The 27,066-nt window shown below is 44.9% G+C and overlaps 1 protein-coding gene across 5 annotated transcripts; it reads left to right on the top strand.

Moving 5' to 3' along the window:
- Nucleotides 1–1,489: 1,489 nt before the first annotated feature.
- Nucleotides 1,490–22,357, top strand: COMMD7 (COMM domain containing 7). 5 transcript variants are annotated; one of them, XM_040638161.1, is made up of 9 exons: nucleotides 1,491–1,663; nucleotides 9,456–9,506; nucleotides 9,600–9,702; nucleotides 18,825–18,881; nucleotides 18,963–19,000; nucleotides 19,459–19,549; nucleotides 19,868–19,917; nucleotides 20,306–20,354; nucleotides 20,886–22,357. In XM_040638161.1, the coding sequence occupies exons 1-9, from the start codon at nucleotides 1,580–1,582 to the stop codon at nucleotides 20,960–20,962; spliced, it is 600 nt and encodes a 199-aa protein (XP_040494095.1). In that variant the 5' UTR covers nucleotides 1,491–1,579; the 3' UTR covers nucleotides 20,963–22,357. The 5 variants fall into 5 exon arrangements, with proteins under 5 accessions (XP_040494093.1, XP_040494095.1, XP_040494096.1 ...); XM_040638162.1 differs by lacking the exon at nucleotides 20,886–22,357 and adding an exon at nucleotides 20,446–20,874 and having other exon boundaries at nucleotides 9,453–9,506; XM_040638160.1 differs by having other exon boundaries at nucleotides 1,492–1,663; nucleotides 9,453–9,506.
- The last annotated feature ends 4,709 nt before the right edge of the window (nucleotides 22,358–27,066 follow it).

The following is a 27,066-nucleotide window of genomic DNA, read 5'->3' as shown; positions in this document are numbered from 1 at the left end:
ATTTAAAAATAATTTAAAGAAACACACTTAAAAGGAGTGCATCTCATTGTATCTTATACCTCAACAAAGTTGATTTAACACTTAAAGATATAAATAAATATAATGCCCCAGCAGGGATCTTTTTCAAAAGGTTGAAAATATTAAAAACAAAAATTCCTGGACGGAGAGTCAGGGGACCTGAGTTCAGTCACTGTCAGTAACTTGAAGGTTTACTCTCTTCCAGGTACCTTGGGCTTGGACAAGTGCCCTGCATACATTTTAAAGCACTTTGTACTTCTGGACATCGGTTAATAATTTTACACACACACATGAATTTCCCATGTGTATCTGCTATCCTGACTAAACTCGGACTTCTCCGGGGCCAGGCACTGCATCGGTTGTCACTGAGGTGTCCCAGCGCCTGTCATGGCATCCACTCTCCAGTAGACACTTGCTATTATCTATTGAATGAGTGCGTGAATGAAATAATCAGTAAAGGAAAGGCACTTGGCCTCTAGGTCAAAGACATTTTGTTCATACCCTTCCAGAGGGATTTTTAGTGAAGGGTAGGGATGAAAGCCTGGTAGGGAAAGCCAGCCAATCCTTTCCACAGTCCCCCACCCCATGTTTCTACACATCCCCGCCCTACCCTTAAGGCTAAGTGCAAGGGTAGGTGAAGAAGCTCTTGGGCTTGGGGGTCACGTCCTAGATTCCAGGGGGGGGGTTAGAGTGTTTCAGGTTAAAGTAATCATCACTGGACCTGAGCACCACCCTCCCTGGCGCTATCACAGTGCTTGTATTTCTTGGGGTCAACTTACTCCACCCCAGAGGCTCTCAAAGTGTGGTCCCTAAGAACTCGTTGGAAATGCAAATTCTCAGGCTCTACCCTAGACCCTTCTGGGTCAGATACTCTGGGGGTGGGGCCCAGCCATCTGCATTACAGCAAGCCCACCAGAAGAAGTTGATGCAAGCCCAAGTATGAGTCCCTACTGCTCTGCTGTGATGTCAGCCCTCCCAGGGAGGAACACTTGGCCTGCGTTGTTCACTTCTCTATCCCCAGGGCCCGTCATAGTAGGTGTGCGACGAGTATCTCCTGAATGCATCATACCTATGTTAATAGCTAGCCACTGATGGAGGACCTCCTGTGTTAGGCTAATGGTCTAAACGTTTTAGGAGGATTACCTCAGTTAAGCAGCCATCCCTGGGTTCATTTCAAAGAGAGTGAAACAGAGGCTCAGGGAGGCCAAGCTCTGTGTTGTGGGGTCACCCAGACGGAGGTCCCCTAGGGAATCCCACGTCTGGCAGCTCGACTCCTCAGGGCTCTCCGGTGGTCGCAGCGGCGCGCACGTCTGTGGCGCTGCGACTGCGCCTCGCCCCGCGGTCCGCGCGTGCCCCACAGCGCGTGTCCGCGAGGCCGCCCCGCCCCCGGGGCCCGCGCGTGTCCGCGGCTCCGCGAGGACGCCCCGCCCCAGGGCCGGCCGGGGGAGGAGCGCGGCGGCGGCGGCCGTGGCGAAAGTGCGGCTGCGGAAGCGCGGCGAGGCGGGCGGCGGCGAGGGAGGAAGCTGGGAGGCGGCGGGTCCTGCGGGGCCGAGCGGACGCCATGGGCCGGCTGCACTGCACGCAGGACCCCGTGCCCGAGGCCGTGGGCGGCGACATGCAGCAGCTGAACCAGCTGGGCGCGCAGGTGGGCCGGGCGGCCGGGGCGCGGGCCAGTGTGGGTCCCGAGGGCTGAGGGAGGGGAGGGCTGTGGGCCGAGGGCAACCTGGGGGCGAGGGGAGTGGGAGGGACTAGGCAGAGGGGCGTCTGGTGTGCGGTATGGCGATGGGGAGATTGGGGGACAGGCTGAGGGGAATCCGGGATCTGAGGCGAGTTTGGGGGGCCGAGGGAGCTCAAGAAGCCTACGGGGCAAGCTGAGGGGTCTCGGGGAGGGGCGTGTGGGGACTCAGAGGTGGGACTTGCAGGAGTCTTGAGAACGAGAATTTGTGGGGTCTTAGCAGAGGAACCGAGGGGAGTCTCGATAAGGCTGAAGGCAGTTTGGGGAACTGAGGTAATAGTGGGAGTTTGGGAAGCTGTGGAATTTGGTGGGCCAGGGACGGACTGAGATGTTCAGTAGGGAGACCAATGGAGGAGTCTGAGGGGGGGTCTGGGCATCCAGCGAGGGCCTGGGGTGGGGGAAGCGTGGAGTGGGGGGCAGGTAATCCGCAGTCACATAGTAATGGCCAGGCCAGGATGGGACTGTGGGGGCCTGAGGCCAGGGCCACAGCCCTACCCCCCAATGAAGGGGAGTATCTGGTAGTCCTCAAAGAAAGAAGCCTTCACTGTGGAGGACCCCCCCCCCCCAAACAAACACACTTGGTAGTAGTGGAGCTGGCACAGCTGTTTTTTGCTTGCTCAAGCAGTAAATGCCAGTGAGCCAACTTCCTGATCCTGTGCTGATTGGGATACCCTTTTCAAAGCACCAAGGCAGCCCAAATAAATAGGTTAAAATGACACTCCTCACCACCGTTGTAAAGGCTCATCTGTTTCCCCCACTGGGTTGTAACTTCCCAGGAGGTAAGGCCCCTCTCCTCCATCTCAGTATCCCCCACAGCTTAACTGTTTTCTCATAAAGTAACACAAATTATAATGCAGACATACTCAAACCCTTTTGTCCGACAGGAATAAATAAATTGCAAGCCGAATATCTAATTTTACATTTTCTGGTAGTCACATTTTTTTTTAAGATTTTTATTTATCTATTTGACAGATAGCAGCGAGAGAGGGAACACAAGCAGGGGGAGTGGGAGAGGAAGAAGCAGGCTCCCAGTGGAGCAGGGAGCCCGATGTGGGGCTTGATCCCAGGACCCTGGGATCATGCCCTGAGCCGAAAGCAGACGTCCAACGACTGAGCCACCCAGGCACCCCTAGTAGTCACATGTAAAAATTCAAAAGAGGCCCCTGGGTTCGACTCTTGATTTTGGGATTGTGAGTTCAAGCCCTACATTGGGTGTAGAGATTACTTGAAAATAACATCATTGAAAAGTAAATAAATAGGGTGCCTGGGTGGCTCAGTCAGTCAAGCGTCTGTCTTTGGCTCTGGTCATGATCTCGGGTTCCTGGGATTGAGCCCTGCATTGGGCTCTTGTGCCCTCTCTCTCACTCTCTTGAATAGATGAAATCTTTTAAGAAAATAAAAATAAATAAAAATAAAAAGTAAAGTAAATAAAGGGGTGCCTAGGTGGCTCAGTCAGTTGAGCGTCTGCCTTTGGCTCAGGTCATGATCTCAGGGTCCTGGTATCGAGCCCCACATCAGGCACCCAGTTCAGTGGAGAGTCTGCTTCTCCCTCTGCCTCTCTCCCCCACCACTCATGCTCTCTAATAAATAAAAGTCTTTTTTTAAAAAAGTAAATAAAAATGATGGGGCGCCTGGGTGGCACAGCGGTTAAGCGTCTGCCTTCGGCTCAGGGCATGATCCCGGCGTTCTGGGATCGAGCCCCACATCAGGCTCCTCTGCTAGGAGCCTGCTTCTTCCTCTCCCACTCCCCCTGCTTGTGTTCCCTCTCTCGCTCTCTATCTCTGTCGAATAAATAAAATCTTAAAAAAAAAAAAAAAAGTAAATGAAACAAAATATGTTTTCTTTAATCCACTATATGAAAGTATTGTAATCCATATAAAATGTAATCCATATAAAAATATCAGATATTTTACTTTTTGATACTAATTTTTCTTTATTTTTTATTTTTAAAGATTTTATTTATTTATTCGACAGAGATAGAGACAGCCAGCGAGAGAGGGAACACAAGCAGGGGGAGTGGGAGAGGAAGAAGCAGGCTCATAGCGGAGGAGCCTGATGTGGGGCTCGATCCCAGAACGCTGGGATCACGCCCTGAGCCGAAGGCAGACGCTTAACCACTGTGCCACCCAGGCGCCCCTGATACTAATTTTTCTGATTCTGGTGTGCACTTTACACACATCTCAAATTAGACTATCCTTTTTCAAGTGTTTAATAGCTACATGTAGCTAGTGGCCACTTTATCATACAGCAATTCTAAGTGCTTTTATGTGTATTATTAAGTAGTTGATTCCTTAGAACCACCCTAGGAGGTAGGTACTGTTATTATCCCCAATTCACAGATTAAGGAAACTGAATCACCACAGAGCAGTTAAACAAAAATAGCTGTCATTTATTGAGCATGTACCATGTGGCAGGCACTGTTTTCAGTGCTTCATGTGTAGCACCCCTAAAAGGTAGGTGCTGTTATTACTCTCTTTTTACAGATAAGAAAAATGGTTCTGGGAAAGAAATTGACCTGTTTAAGATCAGGCAGCCAGGAAGTGGTGGAGCCAGGAATTCAGGACGAGATGCTTGACTTTAGATTCTGGGGAATGAAATATACAGACCAGAGCTTTGTAGATGATCTCCCTAACTAGGTAGCTTAGTTTTCACTTGTTTATGTGGCAGGATTTTCTGGAAGATTTCCATTTGGAGGATAAAAAAGATTCTGCTGCTAAAAAACTTTTTTGAAGCTACAGGATGATAGGATCCCTAAGGTTACCTCCAACTTGGTATTTATGGAAAAAACATAAACCACATCCTTTAAAATCAGAGCTTGCCCTCAGTATTCTTCTTCTTCTTCTTCTTCTTCTTCTTCTTCTTTCTTCTCCTTCTTCTTCTTCTTAAAGATTTTTATTTATTTGGCAGAAAGAGCACAAGTACGGTGAGAGGCAGGCAGAGGGAGAGGGAGCCTGCTGAGCAGGGAGCTGGATGTGGGGCTTGATCCCAGGACCCCGGGATCATGACCTGAGCTGAAGGCAGATGCTTAACCAACTGAGCCACCCAGGTGCCCCTGCCCTCAATATTATAACTTTAAAACACACACCAGGGGCACCTGGGTGACTCAGTAGTTTGGGCTTCTAACTCTTGATCTTGGCTCAGGTCTTGATCTCAGGGTTATGAGTTAGGCCTGTATTGGGCTCCACGTTGGGAGCCTATTTAAAAACCAAACCAAACAAACAACCCACTCTGGATCTTTACTTTTATTTTATTTATTTATTTATTTTTTTAAGTAGTAGTCTCTACACCCAGTGTGGGGTGGGGGAGCTCACACTCACAACCCCGGTATCAGGAGTTACATGCTCTTCAGACTGAGCCAGCCAGGTGCCCCTTTACCTTTGTTTTTAACACAGAAAACTTTTTCCTTGTGAGCAATTTACCAGAGCCCTTTCCCTGCCTTTTGTTGGATGATCAGATTTCTCCAAGTACCCACTCTATTAGCTGAATTTATTTTGAAGTCTGAGGCCTAGGCATCAAGGACAAAAAGAATCGTTGTATCAGTGTGGGCATTAACCATTTATTGCTCACTCAGTGGGTATTTTTCTGAATGCCTACTCTACACTGAATAGCCACTGAACCCACTGAGGTTTGCAAAGGCATGATGGACACAGCCTCTTATTCTGGGGAAGTTGTGATCTGCTAGGGCAGGTCAGAAAACAGAGATCCAAACAGTACTGAGTGCACCTAGATGTGTTTTCTGATGCCTGTGGCCAGTTCCTAGGTAATGAGCATCTTTGAGAATAGGATTAAAAAAAATAAGTTTTAGAATGGTTATGAGAGAGGAAGTTGAGAAAAATATAACAAGAAAACAAATGGTCTGCAATCTTCTCACCTAGCTGTAAATGAAAGCAACACAAAATTCAAACAGTATTTAAAGGTCTAAATTTTTTTTTTTAAGATTTTATTTATTTATTTTGAGAGAGAGACCACAAGCCCCGGGGCAGAGGGAGAGGGAGAAACAGGCCTCCCACTGAGCAGGGACACCGAAGTGGGGCTGGATCCCAGGACCCCGGGGTCATGACCTGAGCTGAAGGCCGATGCTTAACCAACTGAGCCACCCCGGTGCCCCTAAAGGTATAAAACTGAAATAATACACCTATTTCTCTTGTCTGTAGAAACTCATTTAAATAGTTTCTTGTGTATCTTTGTAGAAAAGTCTACATCTGCCTGTATGTATATATGGGTGTCCTTTAAAATCTTTTTTTACACAAAAGGGATTGCATATGATATTCCTTGAAATGGATCTACCGTAATTTATTTAACCAGCCCTATATTAATAGACACTTAAGTTGCTTTCAGTTTTTTGTTTTTATGAATAATGTGGTCAATGAATTGCTTTGTGTAAATGTGTCTGGGTTTACTTTTTGGAACATATCTTAAGGGTATCTTCCTGCAATGGAATTACTAGGTCAAAAGATAGGAGTATTTAAAAATTAGATACGAAGATCAAATTGCCGAAGATCAAATTGCCGTCTGGAAAGGTTGTCCCAGTTTATCCTCTCATCAACAGTGCAAGCATGTCTGTTTCCTGGTACTTTCACCAGCACTGGTGTTATCAAACTTTTATTTTTGAAGATCTGATAAGTTAAAAAGTGGTATTTCCTTATTTTACTGATTTGCATTTCTCATCTGGAATGATCTTAAACATCTTTCCATGTATTTACTGGTGAGAATAGTTAAGATTTGATTTCATGGATGGTGATGAGCAGATGAGCATTCCAGAAATAGACAGCTGTGCAGATACGAAGGCAAAGAATGGGGAAGGTGTTCAGGGAAGATATATTCAACAAATACTTAACTGTGCACTTCCAGAAACTACAGCTCTGTGACGATGCAAAGGCATACAAGGAACCTTCTCTGCTAAGGGGAGGAGTCTGTGTTTCTTATCAAGATTTAAAATTCTAAGTGCCCTCAGGCAAGGTTCCAAGAGGGAGCCTCAGAAGTTAAGAATCTGGGTAGGTAGGTCACTTTCTTTTTGGGAGGGTCATGGTGTCTGGGCACCAGGACGTTGAAGGATAAAGGAGGTTTTGGAAAATGGGAATGGGGGTGGGGCTCAGCATGTTCTGCAGACCAGATTAGGTTGAGGCCTCTCTTGAGCGGAGACATTGGGGGCCGGGGCTGAGGCCTCACAGGGAGGTTGAGCCTGAATGCTAGGCTGAGGCCTGGAAATGGAAAAGCCACTGGAGGGCTTCTGAGCTGCTCCATTTCTTAAAAGTCCCAGGGTGACATAGGAAATACAGTTAACCAAAGATCTGACAGTCCACAGGTTGTAGGGGGAAATAAAGGAAAACTCATAGTCTGAGGACACCGTCTGTTTTTGGTTTTGGTTTTTAAAGATTTTATTTATTTGAGAGAGACAGAGATAGAGAAGGAGCAGGGTGGAGGGAGCCTAATGTGGGGCTCAATCCCAGGACCTGGGGATCATGACCTGAGCTCAAGGCAGACGCTTAACCAACTGAGCCACCCAGGTGCTCCTGAGGACACCGTCTGAAACTAGTCCCTGACTTTTCTTGTTTTTACTATATAGAATCAGCAGTTATGCAAGGCTAATACCCAATATGATAAGTACTGTGGAAAGACAACCCCTGGATCAGCCTTGGTTAAAATGTTTCCAGGGAATATCCATGAAGTTTTGAGAAGGTAGACACTCTGTGCCATTGGCAGGTAGGAGTACAAATCCATGCAACTTCATTGCAAGACAATTTGGCAACATTTTCTCAGAATTTAAAACGCAGGGCACCTGGGTGGCTCAGTTGGTTAAGCAACTGCCTTTGGCTCATGTCATGATCCCGAGGTCCTGGGATCAAGTCCCACATTGTTTTCTCCTGCTCTGCGGGGAGCCTGCTTCTCCCTCTCCCTCTGCCTGCCATTCCTCCTGCTTGTGCTCTCTCTGTCAAAATCTTTTTTAAAAAAAAGTATTTAAAATGTATATATCATTTGACCTAAGATACATTTTTAAAATGTATTTTACAGACACACATGTCACAAAGAAATACATGGGAGGATATTCATTGCAGTTATTATTTAGAATAACAACAAAGCAGACATGCGGGTGCTAATGATTATCTCTAGGGAGCTAAATTACACTAAGTCTGTACAGTTCAATGCTGTGCAGTTGTTAAAAGATTAGGTAGAGGGTTGTCTGGCTGGCTCGGAGGAGTTCAAGCCTCATGTTGGGTGTAGAGATAACTTAAAAATAAAATCTTTTTTTTTTTTTTAAGATTTTATTTATTTGACAGTAAGAAAGGGAACACAAGCAGGGGGAGTGGGAGAGGGAGAAGCAGTCTTCCTGCCAAGCAAGGAGCCCAATGTGGGACACGATCCCAGGACCCTGGGATTGTGACCTGAGCCGCCCAGGCGCCCCAAAAATAAAATCTTTTTAAAAACTGGGTACAGTTAGATCTACTGACAAGATGGATCTCTAATACATAATTGGGTGAAAAAAAGGCAAGGTGCAGGGTGTAGGTTCACTATCATCTCATTTGTATTAAAGGAAATTAAATTCAAATGCAATTCTGGGAAGGCCACAAAGGTGTTAGCAGTAACCACCTGTGGGCAGTGAGACTGAGATGGGGGGCAGGGAGAGTCATTTTATTTTATTGTTAAAAAAAAAAATGAAGGGCACCTGGGTGGCTCAGTCGATTAATAGGCTGCTTTCGGCTCGGGTCATGATCTCAGAGTCCTGGGATCTGAGTCCCACATCGGGCTCCCTGTTCAGGGAGGAGCCGCCTTCTCCCTCTTCTGTTCCCCCTGCTTGTGCTTGCTCTCCCTCTGTCTCTTTCTCTGTCAAATTAATAAATCTTTTAAAAAAGTATATAAACTTTTAAAATAATAAAATCTTTTTTTTTTTTAAGATTTTATTTATTCACTTGTCAGAGAGACCACAAGCAGGAGAATGGCAGGCAGAGGGAGAAGCAGGCTCCCTGCTGAGCAAGGAGCCGGATGTGGGACTCAATACCAGAACCCTGGGATCCTGACCTGAGCTGAAGGCAACCACTTAACCAACTGAGCCACCCAGGCCTCCCTAATAAAATAAAATCTTAAAAAGAATAAGAGACTGTTCTAGGACAGTAGACGAAGTGTAAACTTTATTGTTTTGTCATATACATAAGATGTTTATTGTGGGGAAGAAACCCAGAAAATATGGATAGACAGAAGAAAATAAAAATCACCCAAAATCTCATTACATAGAAATAACTGCTTTGAAAGACAAGGTAGAGAAAAAAATTGGTATAGTATGTTAACATTTGTGTGGGGCAGAAAACGAAGAAATCATATATTTGGATTAGCTTATGTTTGAATAATAAATATGTGGAAATAGAAACAAACCAAAAAAAGCAACTACTTTTAATCTTCCAGTGGTCTCCCTTTCAGGTCCTGTATGTGTGTGTGTATGTGTGTGTACTTGGACCCTTGAGATGTGTGTATGCATGTGTATCTCCCAAGTGTTCCAATAAAATATACAAGGTTCTCAGACAATACCGTGGTACTGATATATTGACACTGGGTAGTGGGTGTTGTGAATATATGAACTTTAAGATGATCAGACAGGTATCAACACCTGTGTGTTGTCTCTTTAAGGGTCTATAGTTGGATGGGATGTGGGCACACTGACCCAGGAGTAGAATGTTACTGATGTTCGGTGTTATTCACTTCACAGCAGTTCTCGGCCTTGACAGAAGTGATTTTCCACTTCCTGACTGAGCCAAAAGAGGTAATGTACCTTGTGATAAGAAGAGTTCTGACTGTGGGTCTACAGCCCTGAGACGCTAAGCAAGTGAAGGCCTGGTTTCTTCCCTTTCTGCAGGTGGAAAGGTTTCTGGCTCAGCTCTCTGAGTTTGCCACCACCAATCAGATCAGTCTTGGCCCTCTCAGAAGCATCGTGAAAAGCCTCCTCCTGGTTCCAAATGGTGAGTAGCCTCTCTCAGCAGCTGAGGCCAGAGATGTTACTTGAATTCTTCCAGTCCAGAGAGTCTGCAGGCTGCTCTGGGCACTGAGCCAGCGCATTCAGTAGAGAACCAGACATGGGCGGGACTCGAAGTTCCAGGGTTGGAAGCCAGGTACACAGACAACTGCAGTAAAATATAATAAAGGTACAGCTCAAAGTGCAGTCTGCATCCCAGCTTCCGTCCCCAAACTGCTATCTGGTCTTCTGCACAGTAAATACAGAAATTGAGAATAAGCATTTAGAAGCTTTTATATCAATTTGGCAAAAATTTTTTGAATATGCTGATTTTTTAAATGGGGCTTGTATTTTTTTTTTTCTTAAGATTTTATTTTGAAGGGATGCCTAGGTGGCTCAGTCAGTTAAACATCTGCCTTCAGCTCAGGTCATGATCCCAGGGTCCTGGGATCGAGTCCTGCATCAGGCTCCTTGCTCAGTAGGGAGCCTGCTTCTCCCTCTGCCTGCCTGCCTCTCTCTCCCTCTCTCTCTGACAAATAAATAAATAACTAAATAAATTTTTAAAAGATTTTATTTATTTATTTATTTGTCAGAGAGAGAGATCCAGTGAGAGAGGGAACGTAAGCAGGGGAAGTGGGAGAGGAGGAAGTAGGCTCCCAGCAGAGGAGTCCGATGTGGGGCTCGATCCCAGAACGCCAGGATCACGCCCTGAGCCGAAGGCAGATGCTTAACCAGTGAGCCACCCAGGCGCCCCATAAATAAATAAAATCTTAAAAAAATAATAAAAGATTTTATTTTAAAGTAATCTCTACACCCAGTGTGGGTCTCAGACTCATAACCCCAAAATCAGGAGTCGCATGTTCTAATGATTGAGCCAGCCAGGCACCCCAGGGGCTTTTTTTTTTTTTTTTAATGTAAAATATACATAATGTAAAAATTACCATTTTAACCATTTGGGGCTTATACTTTGTATGCTTTTTAAAAAATTTTTCATTGTACTTTACAAAAATATCAGTCCACGATGGATTGAAAATAAAAAAGGTCTTTCGCTGCAGATGGTTTCAGATGTAATTTGCCAAGCAATCAGGAAAAGTCTCTAGCCAGGAGGGAGGTGATCCCAAAGGTTTAGCTGTAGGGATATCCATCATAGCACTGTTTTGATGGTACAGAAAAATTAGAAACAAACTGCCCAGCATTTAAGAGGTTAGTGTCATGCGCTGTGGTCTGTTTTTACAGGGGAACATCATGGTGGTCAAAAATTCATGGTCCTGAATTAGGTAGATGTGGGTCTGTCACTTGCTGAGTAGTGTCACTTTGTCCGGATACCCAATCTCTCCCAACCCTTAGCAACAACCCCTCTCTAACATTTTCCGGGCAATCTGAGCTTTTTCTTGGTATGTGGAGGGGGCTTGTTTTGAAGATTGTGATAATGTAAATGATATTCATAACATCCTACCTCAGTAAAATGTTAATCTTATTTTTCAAATTCTGTAATAATTTAAAAAGATGCTGATGAGGAAAATGTAATGATACAGAAAATCATTCACAATATACTGTTCAATAAAAATAATAGTTTATAAAACTATCTACCGCAGGGCGCCTGGGTGGCACAGCGGTTAAGCGTCTGCCTTCGGCTCAGGGCGTGATCCCGGCGTTATGGGATCGAGCCCCACATCAGGCTCCTCCGCTATGAGCCTGCTTCTTCCTCTCCCACTCCCCCTGCTTGTGTTCCCTCTCTCGCTGGCTGTCTCTATCTCTGTCAAATAAATAAATAAAATCTTAAAAAAAAAAAAAAAAAACAACTATCTACCGCAATCCTATTTTTGAAAAAAGAAAAAAAAAAGAATGTTAACTGTGGCTATATCTGGGTGGAAGGACTACAGGTTGTCTTAATTGTTTATTTTTGACTGCACATTGTCTAAAGAGTTGCTAGAATTAATTTGGCAATTCAGTCAAAAGTTCATTTTATTATAAAGAGAGGTGACGTTCGAGGCGGGTCTCAGAGTCAATCTGTGTTGACCAGGCTGAGAGGAGATAAAACAGCATTCCCATTTGCACATTTTACAAATTGGCAATGGACTGATCTTCCCAAGCTCTCAGCCCAGTGGTGCACTGAAAGTTGGGGCTTAATTTGTTTGTTCCTGTTGGGTGCCTTCCCATATCTTAGTGCGGGTCCTTTCCTTTGCCTGTCCTTTGCTCCTGAGATTCTCGAATCAGGGGGCTCGAATCAGAATATCCTGAGGTTTCCAACTCTGAAATTTTCTCATCCTCTGTTTGTGTAATTCTTGTATCTGTTGCCCTAGTGGTGGATTAGGCATGTGAACCAAAGGCTGGATGAGAACGTTCAGTCTTTTTTAACACGGGACTAAATTTTCATTGCAAACCTACAACAGTGCAGAGTCAGAAGTGAAAAATCCCTTCTACTCTAATGCTCCTCTTGGCTCCAGGCACTATCGCGGCTTAATTTTGATGTATATCCTTTTATATTTTCATGTCCACTGGTGGACACTCACATACGCATTCATGTAGTTTTGTTTTTCATGAATGGTAGTAAACTATAAAAGTGCACTTGCAGCTTGTATTTTTTCCTTTGTGGTGTGTCATGGAGATTTCTCCATGTCGACTTCTTTCTTCCGAGGGCTATAATGTGCCATGCACTGGATGTCTCTTGGTAACCTTTCACTCTTAGAAACAGTGCCGCAGTGAACGTCCTCAGGACGTTGTGCACTCCCCAGTGTGAGCGTTTCTCTAGGGTCTGGAGTGTAATGCCGGAGTCGTCTTTCTCATTCTGGCCTATACCTGTGGGGATGGGTTTGTCTGTGGTAGAGACCTGTCTACCCCACAGCTGTTGTGGGTACTGATTTTTCAGGAGACTTCTGTCTTCTGGCATCCCTGCCCCCCTTCTTTCCCCGTGTTCCTTAGCTCTGTTCCCCACCCACCTCAATCTTGTCAGACTACCTTCAGTCCTCCCCAACCCTGGAACCCTGGCCCCTGGGCTGCCTTTCAGAAAGCCTTCCTAAACCACTTCAGTCCGCAGTGACCTCCCTTCCTCTCAGCTCCGGAGAGATGTTTTTTGTCTGCAGTTATCATTTTGGACTGTAATCGTTTACAGTTTTCTATTGTTCATGCTGTTTTACATGTGTCTATTTTGTGGCTTTAACCGAGAGCTTGTTCTTTGAAGTCCGGAGGATTTTGTACTTCTTTTCCTGAGCCAAGGTTACAAGAGAAGTGACGACATAAAGCAGATGCTTAGTACATGCTGCATGAGTTGAACTTGGGAGATCCTGTGACCCTCCCAGGGGATGTTGGGTATATATTTTTCAGGCAAGATTCATTGTCATTGTTTATAGCAGATCATTTTCTGTAGGTGCAGAGAATCCTGAGGAACTCATAGCATACCATTCAAGAGGTGGGCTTTGCAGGTGCATATGGATTTGAGTGTTAGTCACATTACCTATATAGCTATTCAACCTCGGTCAAATCAGCCTGTTTCTTATCTGAAAGAGTAATAAGAGCAGTATGGTTGTGGCATTAGAAATGGATGAGTTAATATATACAAAATACTTAAGACGGTGTTGGCTAAACTTTAGCTTTATGTATTGATAGTTCAAGTTAGTTTCAGTCCTGTGCCTTCTCAGATTATGAGGAGTAAGCATCTGAGGATGTAGCTTATAAGTCACTTTTTCTTTTCCTCAGCCCAGAACAAGTTCTTAGTCCTTCCTGCCTTACTGTGGCAGTAACATCTCCACTGCTTCCCTTCCATCCCTGGTTCCAGCCTGGCCTGGAGTACACTCCTGCAGCACAACTGGGATCATGTTGGACCTCACAGCTGTTGACTTCCATGCTGAGGTCCGTAAACCTCGGTGTGGTGTTCAAGGCTTCCTGACTCTCATCTGAAATACAGGGGCCTCCAGGTCCTCACCCTCTTCCTTGTCCTGCATCCTGGGCCTGCCTTGCACTAAGGCCTCTTCGTAGAAGTACAGCTTGTTAGAGCTAGGGGAGCCACCACCCTCCAGGTCAGTTGTCCCCAAATTGGTGTTTTCATCCAGAAAAGGCTTCTGTGATCAGCCAGAAACAGGAAGTACTGTCCTCTCCCACTCCCCGAGCCTTGGAATCTTGAGAGACATATTCATTAACATATCTCAGGCTCTGAAAAGTCCCGCAATAAAGAAACCTGCTTATCCAGTATCTGAGAAACAGTTAACCATGAAACCCGTCTTTTCCTTCTCCTCCCCCTCCTTCTTCCCCTCCTACTCTTTCTTCTTGCAGGGAGGGGGTCAGGTAAAAGCTTTTTATAAATGCTGATCTAGTCTAATCTTTGTCTTACAGATAAAGAGACAGCGCCCTAGAGAAGGGAAGTGACTTGCTTAGGATCTTACAGTGGAAGAGCTGGGGCCAGTACCTCCCATGGTTGGCATGATGCCCAGTGGCTTTTGTTTATGTTTTTTAATGTTTTTCTTTTATACTTAGTATGTAATTCTTAAAAACACGTGGCTTCAGTAGTTATCAGCCCATAGCCAGATAGCTTCATCTACACCCCTCCCACTTCTCACTGCTGTCCAAACTGGATTATTTTAAAGCATATCTCAGAGGTCCTATCATTTTATTTCTGAATACCTAGTCATTATCTCTAAAGATAAAGGCCCCTTTTCCCCCTTATCAACCCCAATGCCATTATCGTATCTGAAATTAAAATATGCAGTCTGTTCAGATGTCGCCATTGTCTCATGCACTTTGTTTGTCTGTAGTTGGTTGCTGTCTTCAGGATCCAGGGAGGGCCCCCACGTTGCATTTGGTTGCTGGATGGCCCTTGTGTGCTTACTTGTCACCATGGCTACTTAACAGCTTAGAAATCTTGAGCCAAGTTACTGAACCTCTCTGAGAATCAGTGTCCTCAGAAAACAGAGCTTATGATAGGAGTTCACACATCATCATAAGAATAGAGAAAGATACTAAATGTGAAATACTTCAGTAAGTGGCAGTGCACTGCTGCTAATACTATGATTGTCTTCTAGACACAGATAACTCCTGGATTACAGATAACTTGGCTGTAGGGCTACTATTTAAGCCTGATTTTATTTTATTACTTAGCAAGATATCTGGCCCTTGTGGGTAACTGATTGTTTTTTAAGAAAAGGTGATAACTCTCCTTCTCTCCCAAAGGAGTTCTTTCTGGCTGGGCAAAAACAGAATAATCAGCATTGAACAGTAGTCACAAATGGTATTTAATCTGTTGAGCTGAGTTTCCCAGGACTCCCTACCTCACCCCACTCTATTACTTCTCTCTCTGGCACTTTTTAGTCGTACTCTGTATGGCTTCCTTACTTGTTTCATTATAGTTATGGTCTTTTGCTTCCCAATAGAATGTAAGTCTCATGAGGGCAGACATTGTCTTTGTGGCTCATTGATGTTTCCCAGCAGCTAGCATAGTGCTGGCACCTAGCAGGTCCTCAGTAAATGCACGTGCAGTGACTATGATTTCTGTCTTTCCATGAGCCTCAGGGAAGTGGATTCAATTGGTCAGCAGTCACTAACTGAATAGGCCTTACCCGCTCTCCCATCTGCTTCCTTCTCCTGGAGGTTTACTCAATGCTTAGTTCTGTTCCTTGGACTTCCCTTATTACACTGAATAAGCTTATGAGGATTTTTGGCTAAAAGAATAATATATTAGCTTTTCCAACTGTTTCCTGGCAAAAGTAAAACCCTCACCCTGGACATAAACCTCTGTCTTGTCCCCCTTAGTGTTTGATGGCAATAAGGGTTTCCTAAGGCAACTATTCGGTAGAAATTGGGTGTTCAAGGACTTCATAAACCATCTCAGATGGTTATCTGTGTTTAAAGGAGGACATTCTCATATTTCCCTAAGTGGCATGTTCTGGGGACTCTAGACCTGGACTTGTAATTTGCTTTCTGTCTGACAGAGTCCAAGCTTCAGGCCTGTCATGTGCTTAGGAGAAAGGAATCACCAAAGGTGAAAGCTGAAAAAGAAGTTAAGAGCTATAATCAACAATACTGTATTATAAACTTCAAGACTGCTAAGAGCTTAGATCTTTTTAAAGATTTTATGTATTTACCTGAGAGAAGAGAGCATGAGCAGGGGGAGAGGCAGACTCCCCACCAAGCAGGAGACTGATGCAGGGCTCAGTGTGGGGCTTGATCCCAGGACCCTGGGATCATGACCTGAGCCGAAGGCAGATGCTTAACCAGCTGAACCACCCATGCACCCCAGTAAGAACTTAGATCTTAAAGGTTCTAGGGGTGCCTGGGTGGCTTATTTGGTTAAGCGTCTACCTTTGGCTCAGGTCATGATCTTCGGGTCTTGGGATGCAGCCCTGGGTAGGGCTCCCTGCTCAGCGGAGAGTCTGCTTCTCCCTCTCCCTTTGCCTCTTCCTCCTGCTCTGTCTCTGTCTCTCTTTCTCTCAAATAAAAGTAAATAGAAACCTTAAAAAAAATCTTAAAGGTTCTAACCACAGAAAGGAAATGATAATTATGTGATGTGATAGAGATACTAGCTAATGGTATAGTAGCTATCATATTGCCGTATGTAAATGTATCAAACCAACAGGTTGTACACCTTAAACTTACACAATGTTATATGTCAGTTGTAGCGCGCTCTCTCTCTTTTTTTATTTAAGATTTGTTTATTTGAGAGAGAGAGCAGGCAGGCAGGGCTGAGGGGGGAGGGGGAGGGGCAGAGGAAGAGCGAAAAGCCTGAAGCGGACTTCCCACTGAGAGTGGAGCTAGAGGGCCTGAGATTATTACCTGAGAGGAAACCGAGAGCCAGCTGCCCAACCGACTGAGCCATCCAGGCACCCATATGTCAATTATATCTTAACAAAAAGAAAGGAAGATTAATTGATTAACCGAGGGCTTGAAGCCTAGCATGATATAAATATATTTTTATTTTATTTTATTTTATTTTATTTTATTTTATTTTTTTAAAGATTTTTTATTTATGTATTTGACAGAGATAGAGACAGCCGGCGAGAGAGGGAACACAAGCAGGGGGAGTGGGAGAGGAAGAAGCAGGCTCATAGCGGAGGAGCCTGATGTGGGGCTCGATCCCATAACGCCGGGATCACGCCCTGAGCCGAAGGCAGACGCCTAACCGCTGTGCCACCCAGGCGCCCCTAAATATATTTTTAAAGTATGGCTGGGGACACAGCAATGGACAAAAACAGACCAAGTCCTTTTTCTCATCAAACTGATATTCTGGTGGAAAAATCAACACTCAATATGTCCCATGAAGTTGGGTGGTTAGGAATGCATTGCAGAAAAGCACAGCAGTAGAAGGTGCCGGTGAAGAGCAGCTCCCCTTGAAATAGAGTAGCCAGGGATCCTTTTGGAGGTGAGATTCAAGGAGAGGCCGGAATGACGTGAGGGAACAGGCCACGTGCAGATTTGGGAAAGAGTGTCCCCAGCAGACAGAATTGCAAGGGCAAATGCCAGGAGGTAGGAACCCGACCGGCATATTACAGGAAAAGCTGAGTAAGTGAGGGAGAGAAGAGCTTAGGGGCTCTCGAGGCAGCCAGTTCCTGCAGGGCATTGTAAGAGCTCTGGATTTTATTGTGAGTGAAGACGGAGCTGTTAGAGAGTTTTGAGCAGGGCAGAGACACGGTCTGACAGACGCAGGTTTTAACAAAATCACCTGGGTGTCCAGGCTGCCGTGTGGACGCCCCAAAGCCAGCACCGTCTCTGACGTTTGTCTTCACGACCAACGTTGCTGAAGAGCTTCGCACGTACATGTTCTCGGGAGCATTTCTGTTGGGGACCTCTTGGCAGTGCAGTTGTTGACTGTGGCTTTGCCAGATTTTCTCCCCAAAAGCTTAATCCTTCCTATCTTTAGTTTCCTGGTAAATTAAAGGTTTCAGTAGTGACCCCCACTTCAGACTACTTCGGGACCATCGAGCAAATAATGGATTTGAGCTAGATGACACACTAAGGAGCTGTACATGTGGTAGTTAACGAATGAATTGAATTGGCTAGGAAGTGGCCGTCGTGGAGGGCCTTTATGGCCAAGGTTTCCTTGTGTCTTGCCTTTTTTATTTCCCTATGGCTTCCTTGCTCAGTCTGATTTTGGCGATAAAAGATTTCCTCCCTTTGTTTACATGATTTATTTTTCGAGGACGAACAGCCTTTAGGATTGTTTTTCAGGAGTGAGCTGAGGGTGGGGAGTTGGGTTTAGGATATTACTCCAGGGCCTTCCCTGGATGGTGGTGGATGTCTCCTTATTCTTTAATTAGTCATCTTCTGGAAGACTAAGAAGTGGAAAATTTTAAAGCGGTTGCCAAATTGTGACTCTAGGCTGTAGCCCGCAGTTAAGCATTGAGAAGCCCAGATTGCTGGCAACACTTTGTTTTCAGGAATTGGACCTCGCAAGCAGAACAAAGCGGGCCCCCACAGGGGAGTGCTCTCCGGGCTTGTGAGGGGAAGCTCTGCCCAGCCCCTCTGGAAGTGACTTGTGAATTGTAGAGGCCAACCGTTAGTCCATCTTTGTTTACCTCCCGAAAGCTGATTTTCTATGGCAGCTCTGTCCAACAGAACTATCTAAATAGATGGAAATGGTCTCTGAGCTGTACTGCTCAGTGCCGTGGCCACTGGACCTGTGTGGCCATTGAGGACTTGAAATAGTGCAACTGAGGAACAGAATTTTAAATTTTAATTTTATTTAATTTAGTTAATTTAAAATTTAGTGCTAGGAGATAAACGAAATTTAGATAACCACACATCTTCAGTGGTTCTGTATTGCACAGAGCAGCTCTAGGCTGTTGCCCTTAGGCCCAGCCTGACGTTGAGCTCCCCGACTTGGCTCCAGGAAATCTGTGGCCTCTTTCCTCACATCAGGTACCTCCAGCCCCAAGTCCATAAAGTCCTTCTTGTTCTCTAACTTCTTTCGTACTTTCTGGAGGGGTAAACACTTGTGTTGTACAAGAAACAAACCATGCTGTCCCATTCTCCAGTTGCTTCCTAAGTGCCTCTGCTCCACGGCTGGATTGACATTTTCCTGGAGGTAGCCACGTTGTTTGTGTATCCCCTTTGTCCTCTCTGTCATATCAGTTGTGTCTATTGATACTTACTGCCAATTGATTAACTGATAAGCCCTTTTTAACTGATTTCTCCCGTTTCCAGGTGCCCTGAAGAAGAGTCTCACGGCCGATCAGGTTCGGGCTGATTTCATAACTCTTGGTAGGTCATTGCCAAGGTTGCTCAGGGTGACAGGCCTGGTGGTTCTTTATTATGTTAAAGTCTCCTTCTGTTCTCTTATAGGTCTTAGTGAGGAGAAAGCCACTTACTTTTCTGAAAAGGTATCATAATTCCTCTTAATCAAGGTTAATTAAGATTGTTTGCTTTTATTTCATGAAAAGAAACAAATGAGAAATGCCGACTAAGGAAAAACCATCAATCATTCTGTGTTATTTCCCCAGCTTAATGGCTTTCATGCAAATGACATACATACAGTGTTTAAACGGCACTGTTCAGTGCGTCTCTAATTTTTTGCCTCTGATTTGACTGACTTTAATTGTCATGCAGTTTTTGTCACAACCTGGGACTAAATCTTGGAATGAAAGAAAACATTTATATCGTCTTCTGTGCCTATTTACTACCCCTGTCTCCCAGATCTATACATACAGGCTGAGCCCTTGGTTCTGCATTCTTCCCCTTGTCTGTATAAATCCTAAACATTGCTGTGTTGGGGGGCAGAATGAAGAGGGGGCATTTTCCCCATTTTTATGACTTCTTCAGCTTTTTGCTTTTGTTTCAGTGGAAGCAGAGTGCCCCCACCCTTGCTCGATGGGCCATAGGACAGACTCTGATGATTAACCAGCTTATAGATATGGAGTGGAAATTTGGAGGTAACTAGTTAGAGCCAGTGCCGGATCATTTGGGGGCTGTAGGGTGGGGTTTCAGAGGCTTTCAGATAGTTTCCATGGGAGAATATGTCCTCGGTCCTCACAGACAATTGGGACCAGCAGCTGCTTCTCTGTATTGCCGCTGGCATTTGGCAGCTGTTTCTATCCATGGTTCTCTATAAGTTGACTTCCTGAACGGCACGTTTGCTGTCCTCGTTCTCGTCCCTGCACGGCTTCTGCTGGACAGCCTGCAAGATCAGGGTGTTCAGAGTAGGTCTGTTGTCAACCTGTCACTTACTACTTTTCTCTTTTGTGTCACAGTGACATCTGGGAGCAGTGAACTGGAGAAAGTGGGAAGTATTTTTTTACAAGTAAGTCTCCAGATCTGTAAAAATGGATAGATTTTTGACTTGGTTAAAAAATTATTAAATCGACATTGAATTTTTCTAAAAAGACCAATTAAGTGGATGTTCACTGAAGTGCCTTGTGTACTTCAGAGCAGTGTTGTCAGCCAAAAATATGGTCACTAACATCCCGGGTGTCAGATTAATAGGATCCTGATAATTTTCTTAAAAGCTTGATTGTTCTATAATCATAAGAATTGTTAGAAGTTTTGGTGATTGTGGATCCAGATTGCACCTGCTTGACTCTCAAGTCGGAAGCTGGGTGCTTTGATGTTTAAGTGAAAGGATTTCAAGAATTTCTTTGCCCTGTTGTCATCATTTTAATTTAAATTTTTATTTTATTTTTTTAAATCAGTTAAAGTTGGTGATTAAGAAAGGAAATCAAACTGAAAATTTGTACATAGGTGAGTCTGAATTCCTGTTTGAGCCTTCTCACTTTTTCCATGTTCTCTTCAGTCCGTGGGCTCATGAAGCACCACAAATCATTTCTTCTAGAAAAAAGTCATACGCGAGCTGTGGAGTAGCCATTCCACTGCCTCTCCTCTCATAAATAATAAGCCATCAGCAGGTTGGAGACCCCACAGTTGAAGAGCCTCTTTGAAAACGGGAAAGCGCAGGGAGAAGGGACAGCGAAGATTGAAGAGCAAGCAGCTCTTGCCGCAAAGTCGTGCTGAACATCCTGAATAATGCCCTTTCATCTCTTTGTGCTGTGGAGTTATGCCATTTTTAAATTCTCCACTTTTGTATGGAGCCGAGAACCTTTCCATGTTCAAGGCTCTCAGTTCTTTATTATGGTCGATTACCCATCAAGAGCTGCTTAGATGTACTAAGTCAAAAAAGAAAAAGAGAAAAAAATCTCTGGGTGGAAATTCATTTTCTTGGATGATTCTGTGGAGTTGGAAACATTTACCTGAAGCTGAATTTTCTCTCCCCAGAATTAACCTTGCCTCAGTTCTACAGCTTCCTGCACGAGATGGAGCGAGTCAGAGCCAGCATGGAGTGTTTGAGCTGATTTCTGGCCCTTCCCTGCCCCTTTCTCTTCCATGGGTGGCTGCTCTGAGAGGCACCTTGCCCACAGGCCTGTGGGGTGCTGATAAGGGCCCTGCTTGCTTCTTGGGAGCCCAGGTGCAAAGGTTTCTGGAAAACAACAGGATTAAGTACTTAAAGAGCCCTATACAATTACTCTGAATTCTTTGTGAGGGAACCTCCAGCACCTATCTCCCAGGACACTTTTTAGATATTCCAACAGGCTGTTGCATCTCAAATTCACGGGAGGAAGTAAGTGGTTACCTCCCTATCAAAGTTCCAGAGTAAACAGATCGGTGCCATCAAGATGCACACCGATCACCCTCCCCTCAAAAAAGCAAGGGCTTATTTATGGCTGACACACATGGGGAGCCCCCAGCGATTTTTCTACGCACTCTGCATTTGTGGTGGTGGTGGTGCATTGCTAATCAGTTTTTAATGGGGCACCTGTGTATAAATGTTGCTTGGTCTGCTCTGAAAAGAACTGAGGCCAACCTCTGTCCTCATTCGGGTTGTGCCCTGTTGTGTTGTAATGAGACTATTTTAGCTTGTTTTGGTTCAGGCTGACCTTCTCTGTTGGTTAGATGATGAATAAAAAAAGGTTCTAAGGAAAAGGTCTGAATCCAATTGTGTCTCTGCATGGATGAAAGAGTCATCTGCCTTGCAGAGCGCTAGTGCTCTAATCTTCAACTGTTATTTTCCTGGTTTTGGTGAAGGCCCTGAGTCTTCAGTGAAATTAGCTGTGGTCCAAAAGCGGAATTTGTAAGAGCAGTTCAGGGAAGACTCGGGTTAAAAACATCATGAAAAGCATGAGTGCTTTGTGTTCTGATGACTTTAGGCCCCCATCTAGCATGTGGTTCAAAAGGTACATTGTAAAGTAATCCCTTCTCACCCCCATTCCCCAGTTACCTAGTTCCTTTCCCCAGGTAACCACTGTTACAGTTTATTCTGTGTTCTTCCGGACATATTTCTTGTATTTGCAAATATATAGGCATAGCGTTTGATTTTCTTCCCACACAAGTGGTGGTATAGTGTACACACGGCATCCCGTGTCTTGCGTTTTTTCTACTTCACTTGAAGATCATTCCACATCTGAACAGAGAAAGGGGAAAACAAACACAAACAGAGTGGGCTCTTCTTTGTAACAGATGCACCGTGTTTCTTCAAATGGGTGATTTTTTTAACTGGTTTTCTGCTAGTAGGTGTTTGGGTTGGTTCCATTCTTTTTCTCATATAAATCATTCTGCATCTGAATATTTTTGTATGTCATTGTGCATGTCTGGAAGTATATTTGTAAAGTAAATATATGGGTGTGGAATTGCTGGGTCAAAGAATATGTGCATTTATCAGAATGTAAAAAGGAATAAAAAAGATGATTCTACCTTCTCTCCCATTTACTGGGTTTCCCTACTGCCCTCCTCCAACAGATAACCCCTGCTGTTAGCTCCTTAAATATCCTTCCAGAGGGTTTTCCTCCCACATATGAGCAATAGAAATTTAAATTTTTACTTTTTGGTGTTTACACAGATGATTATACATTGTATATACTGTCCTTAATATATCTTGGAGAACTTTCCATATGAGTACATAAAAGTACATTCTTTCCTGTGGCTGTAGCATATTCACAGAACCATAGAGAGATTGATTTTCAAGGATGGGCTCACATGATTGTGGAGACTTGGTAAGTCTAAAATCTGCAGAATTGGGGCTCCTGGGTGGCTCAGTCGGGTAAGTGTCCAGCTCTTGATTTCACCTCAGGTCATGATCTCAGGGTCATGAGATCGAGCAGGGTCATGAGATCGAGCATGATCAATCGAGAGACTGATCAAATGGATCAAATCCATTTGAGGATTCTGTCCTTCTCAGCTCCTCCCCCTGCTTGTGCGCTTTCTCTTTCAAATACATAAAATCTTCTTAAAAAACCCAAAAAACTGTAGGATAGGGGTGCCTGGCTGGCTCGGTCAGAAGAGCATGCAACTCTTCGGGGTGCCTGGGTGGCACAGCGGTTAAGTGTCTGCCTTTGGCTCAGGGTGTGATCCCAGTGTTCTGGGATCGAGCCCCACATCAGGCTCCTCCGCTAGGAGCCTGCTTCTTCCTCTCCCACTCCCCCTGCTTGTGTTCCCTCTCTCGCTGGCTGTCTCTATCCTGTCGAATAAATAAATAAAACCTAAAAAAAAAAATAATAAAGATTTTATTTATTTCAGGGAAATGGAGTCCTAAAACCTGAAGCTGGTCAGTGGCCAGAGGTCAGTGCTACCCTGTGAGCCATGGGTATCCTGCTTTAGTTCAGAAGGGATCCTGAGAGACCTGAAATGGATTCAGCATGGCAAGCCATCCAGTGTTGGTCTCAGGATAATCCATAAGTTGTACCCATCTGGCCACTGGATAGATTCTGACCAAGGAGCTCCTTGCCCTGCCCAATTCAGGCCTTCCTGCCCTGCCTGGATCACAGCAGCAGCTTCCTGATGGCCCCACCCCAGTCTTCAACCTCATAGCTTCTGCAGTCTGACCTGTTTCCTGTGTGAGCATTCTTATGGGCAAATCTTGTCAGCAGACAGATCCAAACACTCATGACTGCATGGTATCCAGGGTAAAGCCCAAACCTCTTAGCACAACAAACCCCCCCAGTTTCACCCTGCCTATGCTTTCTACCCCTCCATCTCTCTTGCGTCTTGCCATGTATCTTGTACAGGAGTGTCTGGTCTACCAGTCTGCTGACAGCTGCCAAGCCACGAGGCCATCTGCCTCTTCTCCCATTGGATCTACAGTGCGTGTCCATCCTTCGAGAGGTAGCATCCAGGGCACTTATGAGGGCTTCCCCTGACATCGTCAGGCCATAATAAGGAGATTTCTGGTCTCTGTTAATACATCTAAAGAGGCCAGAAGTATAGGCTCTGGAGTCAGAATGCTTGGTTCCAGTCCTGGCTGCTCTGCTTTCCAGCTGTGTGACCTCAGGCAAGCTCCTGACTTCTCAGAACTTAAGTTTCCTCATCTGTGAAATGGGTATAGTCCTTGCCTCACAGGGCTACTGGGCAGATCATAATGCCTGCTCAACTAACGGTGAGCTGTTCATTATCAAATTATTGTCATTGTTTCGAGGATTTCTTCCGCACTAGCCTGTGAGCTTCTTGATAAGTCTTGTTTTTCAGCTCAGTAACCCTAACCATTGAGCTCCACTCCTCCACACCCCCATCGGGTCACAGGTCCTGTGGTCAGTGTAGATCCTCCGTGGCAGGATTGTTAATGAATCTACCTAGCTTTAAAAGAGTAAATTTGGGGAAGTTAGTTTGATCATTAGTTAGTTTTAACAGAGATCATAGATATAAGGCAGCCAGTCTGGCCGGGCACCCATCCATCTTCCAAGGGCTATCTTCCACCAGCTACTGAGCTCCTTGCTCCATGATTCCAAGAACGCTCTTGGAGCGCCTCCTGTGGGCCAGAGCTCCACTGGTTCCTGTGGGAGTGGTGATAAGCTGCGTGCAGTTTTGTCTTTTCCGCACCTCTGTTTCTACTGCAGAAGGAAAGTATATCCTCACTCCCATTTCCTCTAGTTCAGATTTCATTATGAACTCCAGGAACCCCTCCAGTCACTTTGTTGTATTGGGATCTTGTCACAAATATAATCTACTGAATCCGGGGCATTGATCAGGGCCTGTAGACTGTTGGGTAGGGATTTTGCTGCAATGCTGAGGGATTTGAGCAGGGTCTTCCTTACTGTGCACACTTCATCTTTGCATCGATTCACTCTTGTACCGATTCTGCTTAGAAATCTGTTGTCGGTTAACCTAGTTTTTGGCTGCGGGTTTTTCTTATTTTGTATTTTATTTGCTTTTGGAGCATAGTGTTAAGATGGCAATGGTCAGGCCAAGAGAAGATCAACCAGAAATAACCTGTATCCTCTGGAGGAAAAAGGACTGTCGTGGTTGGGGTGGGGGAAACATTCACTGTTTGGTTCCGACACAGAGTTTCTTTTTACTCTGGTGATTAAAAACAAAACAAAAACAAAAACAAACAAAAAAACCCAAGCTGGTAATGACAAGGAAAATCCCCAAACAGCCCTAGTGGTCAGCTGCTCCACAGTGGGACCAGCTAGCTGCCTCCCACAGGAGCATATCCTGGAGTGTAGAAATGGCCTTTCCAAAAGGCAGATAACCCAACAACAGATATCTTCCTGAAGCATATTTGGTCTTTTCTGGATTGCAGGTTTTGGGGTTTTTTTGTTTTTTGTTTTTGCAATTGTTGATATTTCACAAAAGTATTTGGGAATGTCTGTGGAAGGTAATGTCTGGTGGATGATACCTTGTATTTGGATGGCACTGTAGTTTGTGTTTTGAGGGGAGTCAGGTTTATTAAGGCATAACTTACATGCAGTAAAACTCTTTTTGGGGCACCTGGATGGTTCAGTCCCCCCACTTGTGCTCGCTCTCTCACACTCTCTCAAATAAATAAAATCTTTAAAAACTCACTCTTTATAAGTGTGCAGCTCAGTGAGTTTTGATAAATGCATATAGTCATGTAACCATTACCACAGTCAAGGTATAAAATATTTCCGTCACCCCAAAAAGTTCCCTCATGTTCTTTATAGTCAGTCCCTTCGCCTTCCCCCTAGTTCAGGCAACCACTGACCTGATTACTGTCCCCATAGTTTCGCCTTTTCCAGGACGTAAATAGAATCATTCATTATGAACCCTTATGTGCCCAGCTTCTTCCACTTAGCATAATGTTTTTCAGATTCGTCTATGTTATTGACACATCAGGAGTTTTTTCCTTTTTATACCTGGCTTGTAATTCATAGTATGGACACATCCAGGTGTTTTGTTTTTGTCCATTTACTGCTGATCAGTGAAATGGGGTGGTTTCCTGCATTGATGATTATGAATCAAGAATAGTAGTATAGTTTCCGNCATTCCTTCCTTCACATCCATCATCTCATCTGAAGCTCAGGACACCCTCAGAGTTGGGAGTTGTTACACCAGGTTTGAGAAGGACACACCAAAGGTTATGCTTGCATGGGGTCACAGGGCGATGTTTGGAGCCTTGGTCATCTAACTCGCAACTAGGAAGGGTTTTTATTTGTTTAAGAGATAATCCACATTCCATAAAATTCCATAAAATTGGCAAGGTTTTAACAGAACTTAACATAAACTAGGAAGTATTACACAAGCTAACCCCTACTGAAACATCTCCAATAATATTTTTCTTTTTTTTTTTTAAGATTTTGAGAGAGAGTGAGAGAGCGAGCACACAAGCTGGGGGAGGGGCGGAGGGAGAGGGAGGAGCAGACTCCCGGCTGAGCAGGGAGCCCAAGGTGGGACTCAATCCCAGGGCCCCCAGATCATGACCTGAGCCAAAGGCGACACTTAACCCACTGAGCCACCCAGGCGTCAAATCTGCCTCTTGCCATCTGTGTTCATGGATACACTTGTTCTGTGAGAACGCTGGCCACCCGCTGTGCCCTAGCTCCGGTGCTAAGCTGTGTGTGACTTTGAGGAGATTTGCTTCACCTGTGTGTACCTTTGGGTTCATCTGTAAAATTGAGAGTGTCTACCTTAGTAATTGTAAGGATTGAGTGAGGTGGTCTCTGTAGGGCACCAAGCCCAGGGCCTGCTTCAGAGTGGTTGGTGCATTGTCATCACTATCACCCATCTTCGGGCTGTTAGTATTCAGAGAAAAGGAGAAATAAAACAAAATCACTGGCACTGGGTCACTACACCCCTCCCCTAAAATTTTCATCCCAGGACCAAAGGACTGGCTAGACCAGTAGTGTGTGGTCCCTAGACCAGTAGCATCAGCATTACTTGGGAACTTGCTAGAAATACAGTCTTGGACCCTGCTCTAGGGGCCCCTTGGTGGCTCAGTCAGTTACGCGTCTGCCTTCAGCTCAGGTCATGATCCTGGGGTACTGGCTTCGAGTCCTATCTCGGGCTCCCTGCTCCAAGGGGAGTCTGCTTCTCCCTCTGCTCCTACCCGCACTCATGCTTTCTGTCTCTCAAGTAATTAAATAAAATCTTAAAAAAAGGAAAAAAAAAAAAAGACCCTGCTCTAGATCTGCTGAGTCAGGAACTCGGGTGGGACCTAGTGATCTGTGTT

The sequence above is a fragment of the Ursus maritimus genome, unplaced genomic scaffold, assembly GCF_017311325.1.
Source record: "Ursus maritimus isolate PB19 unplaced genomic scaffold, ASM1731132v1 scaffold_22, whole genome shotgun sequence".
In the NCBI taxonomy this organism is placed as follows: Eukaryota; Metazoa; Chordata; class Mammalia; order Carnivora; family Ursidae; genus Ursus; species Ursus maritimus.
Note: the sequence above shows the minus strand (reverse complement) of the source record. Positions and strands in the feature narration are given on the sequence as shown.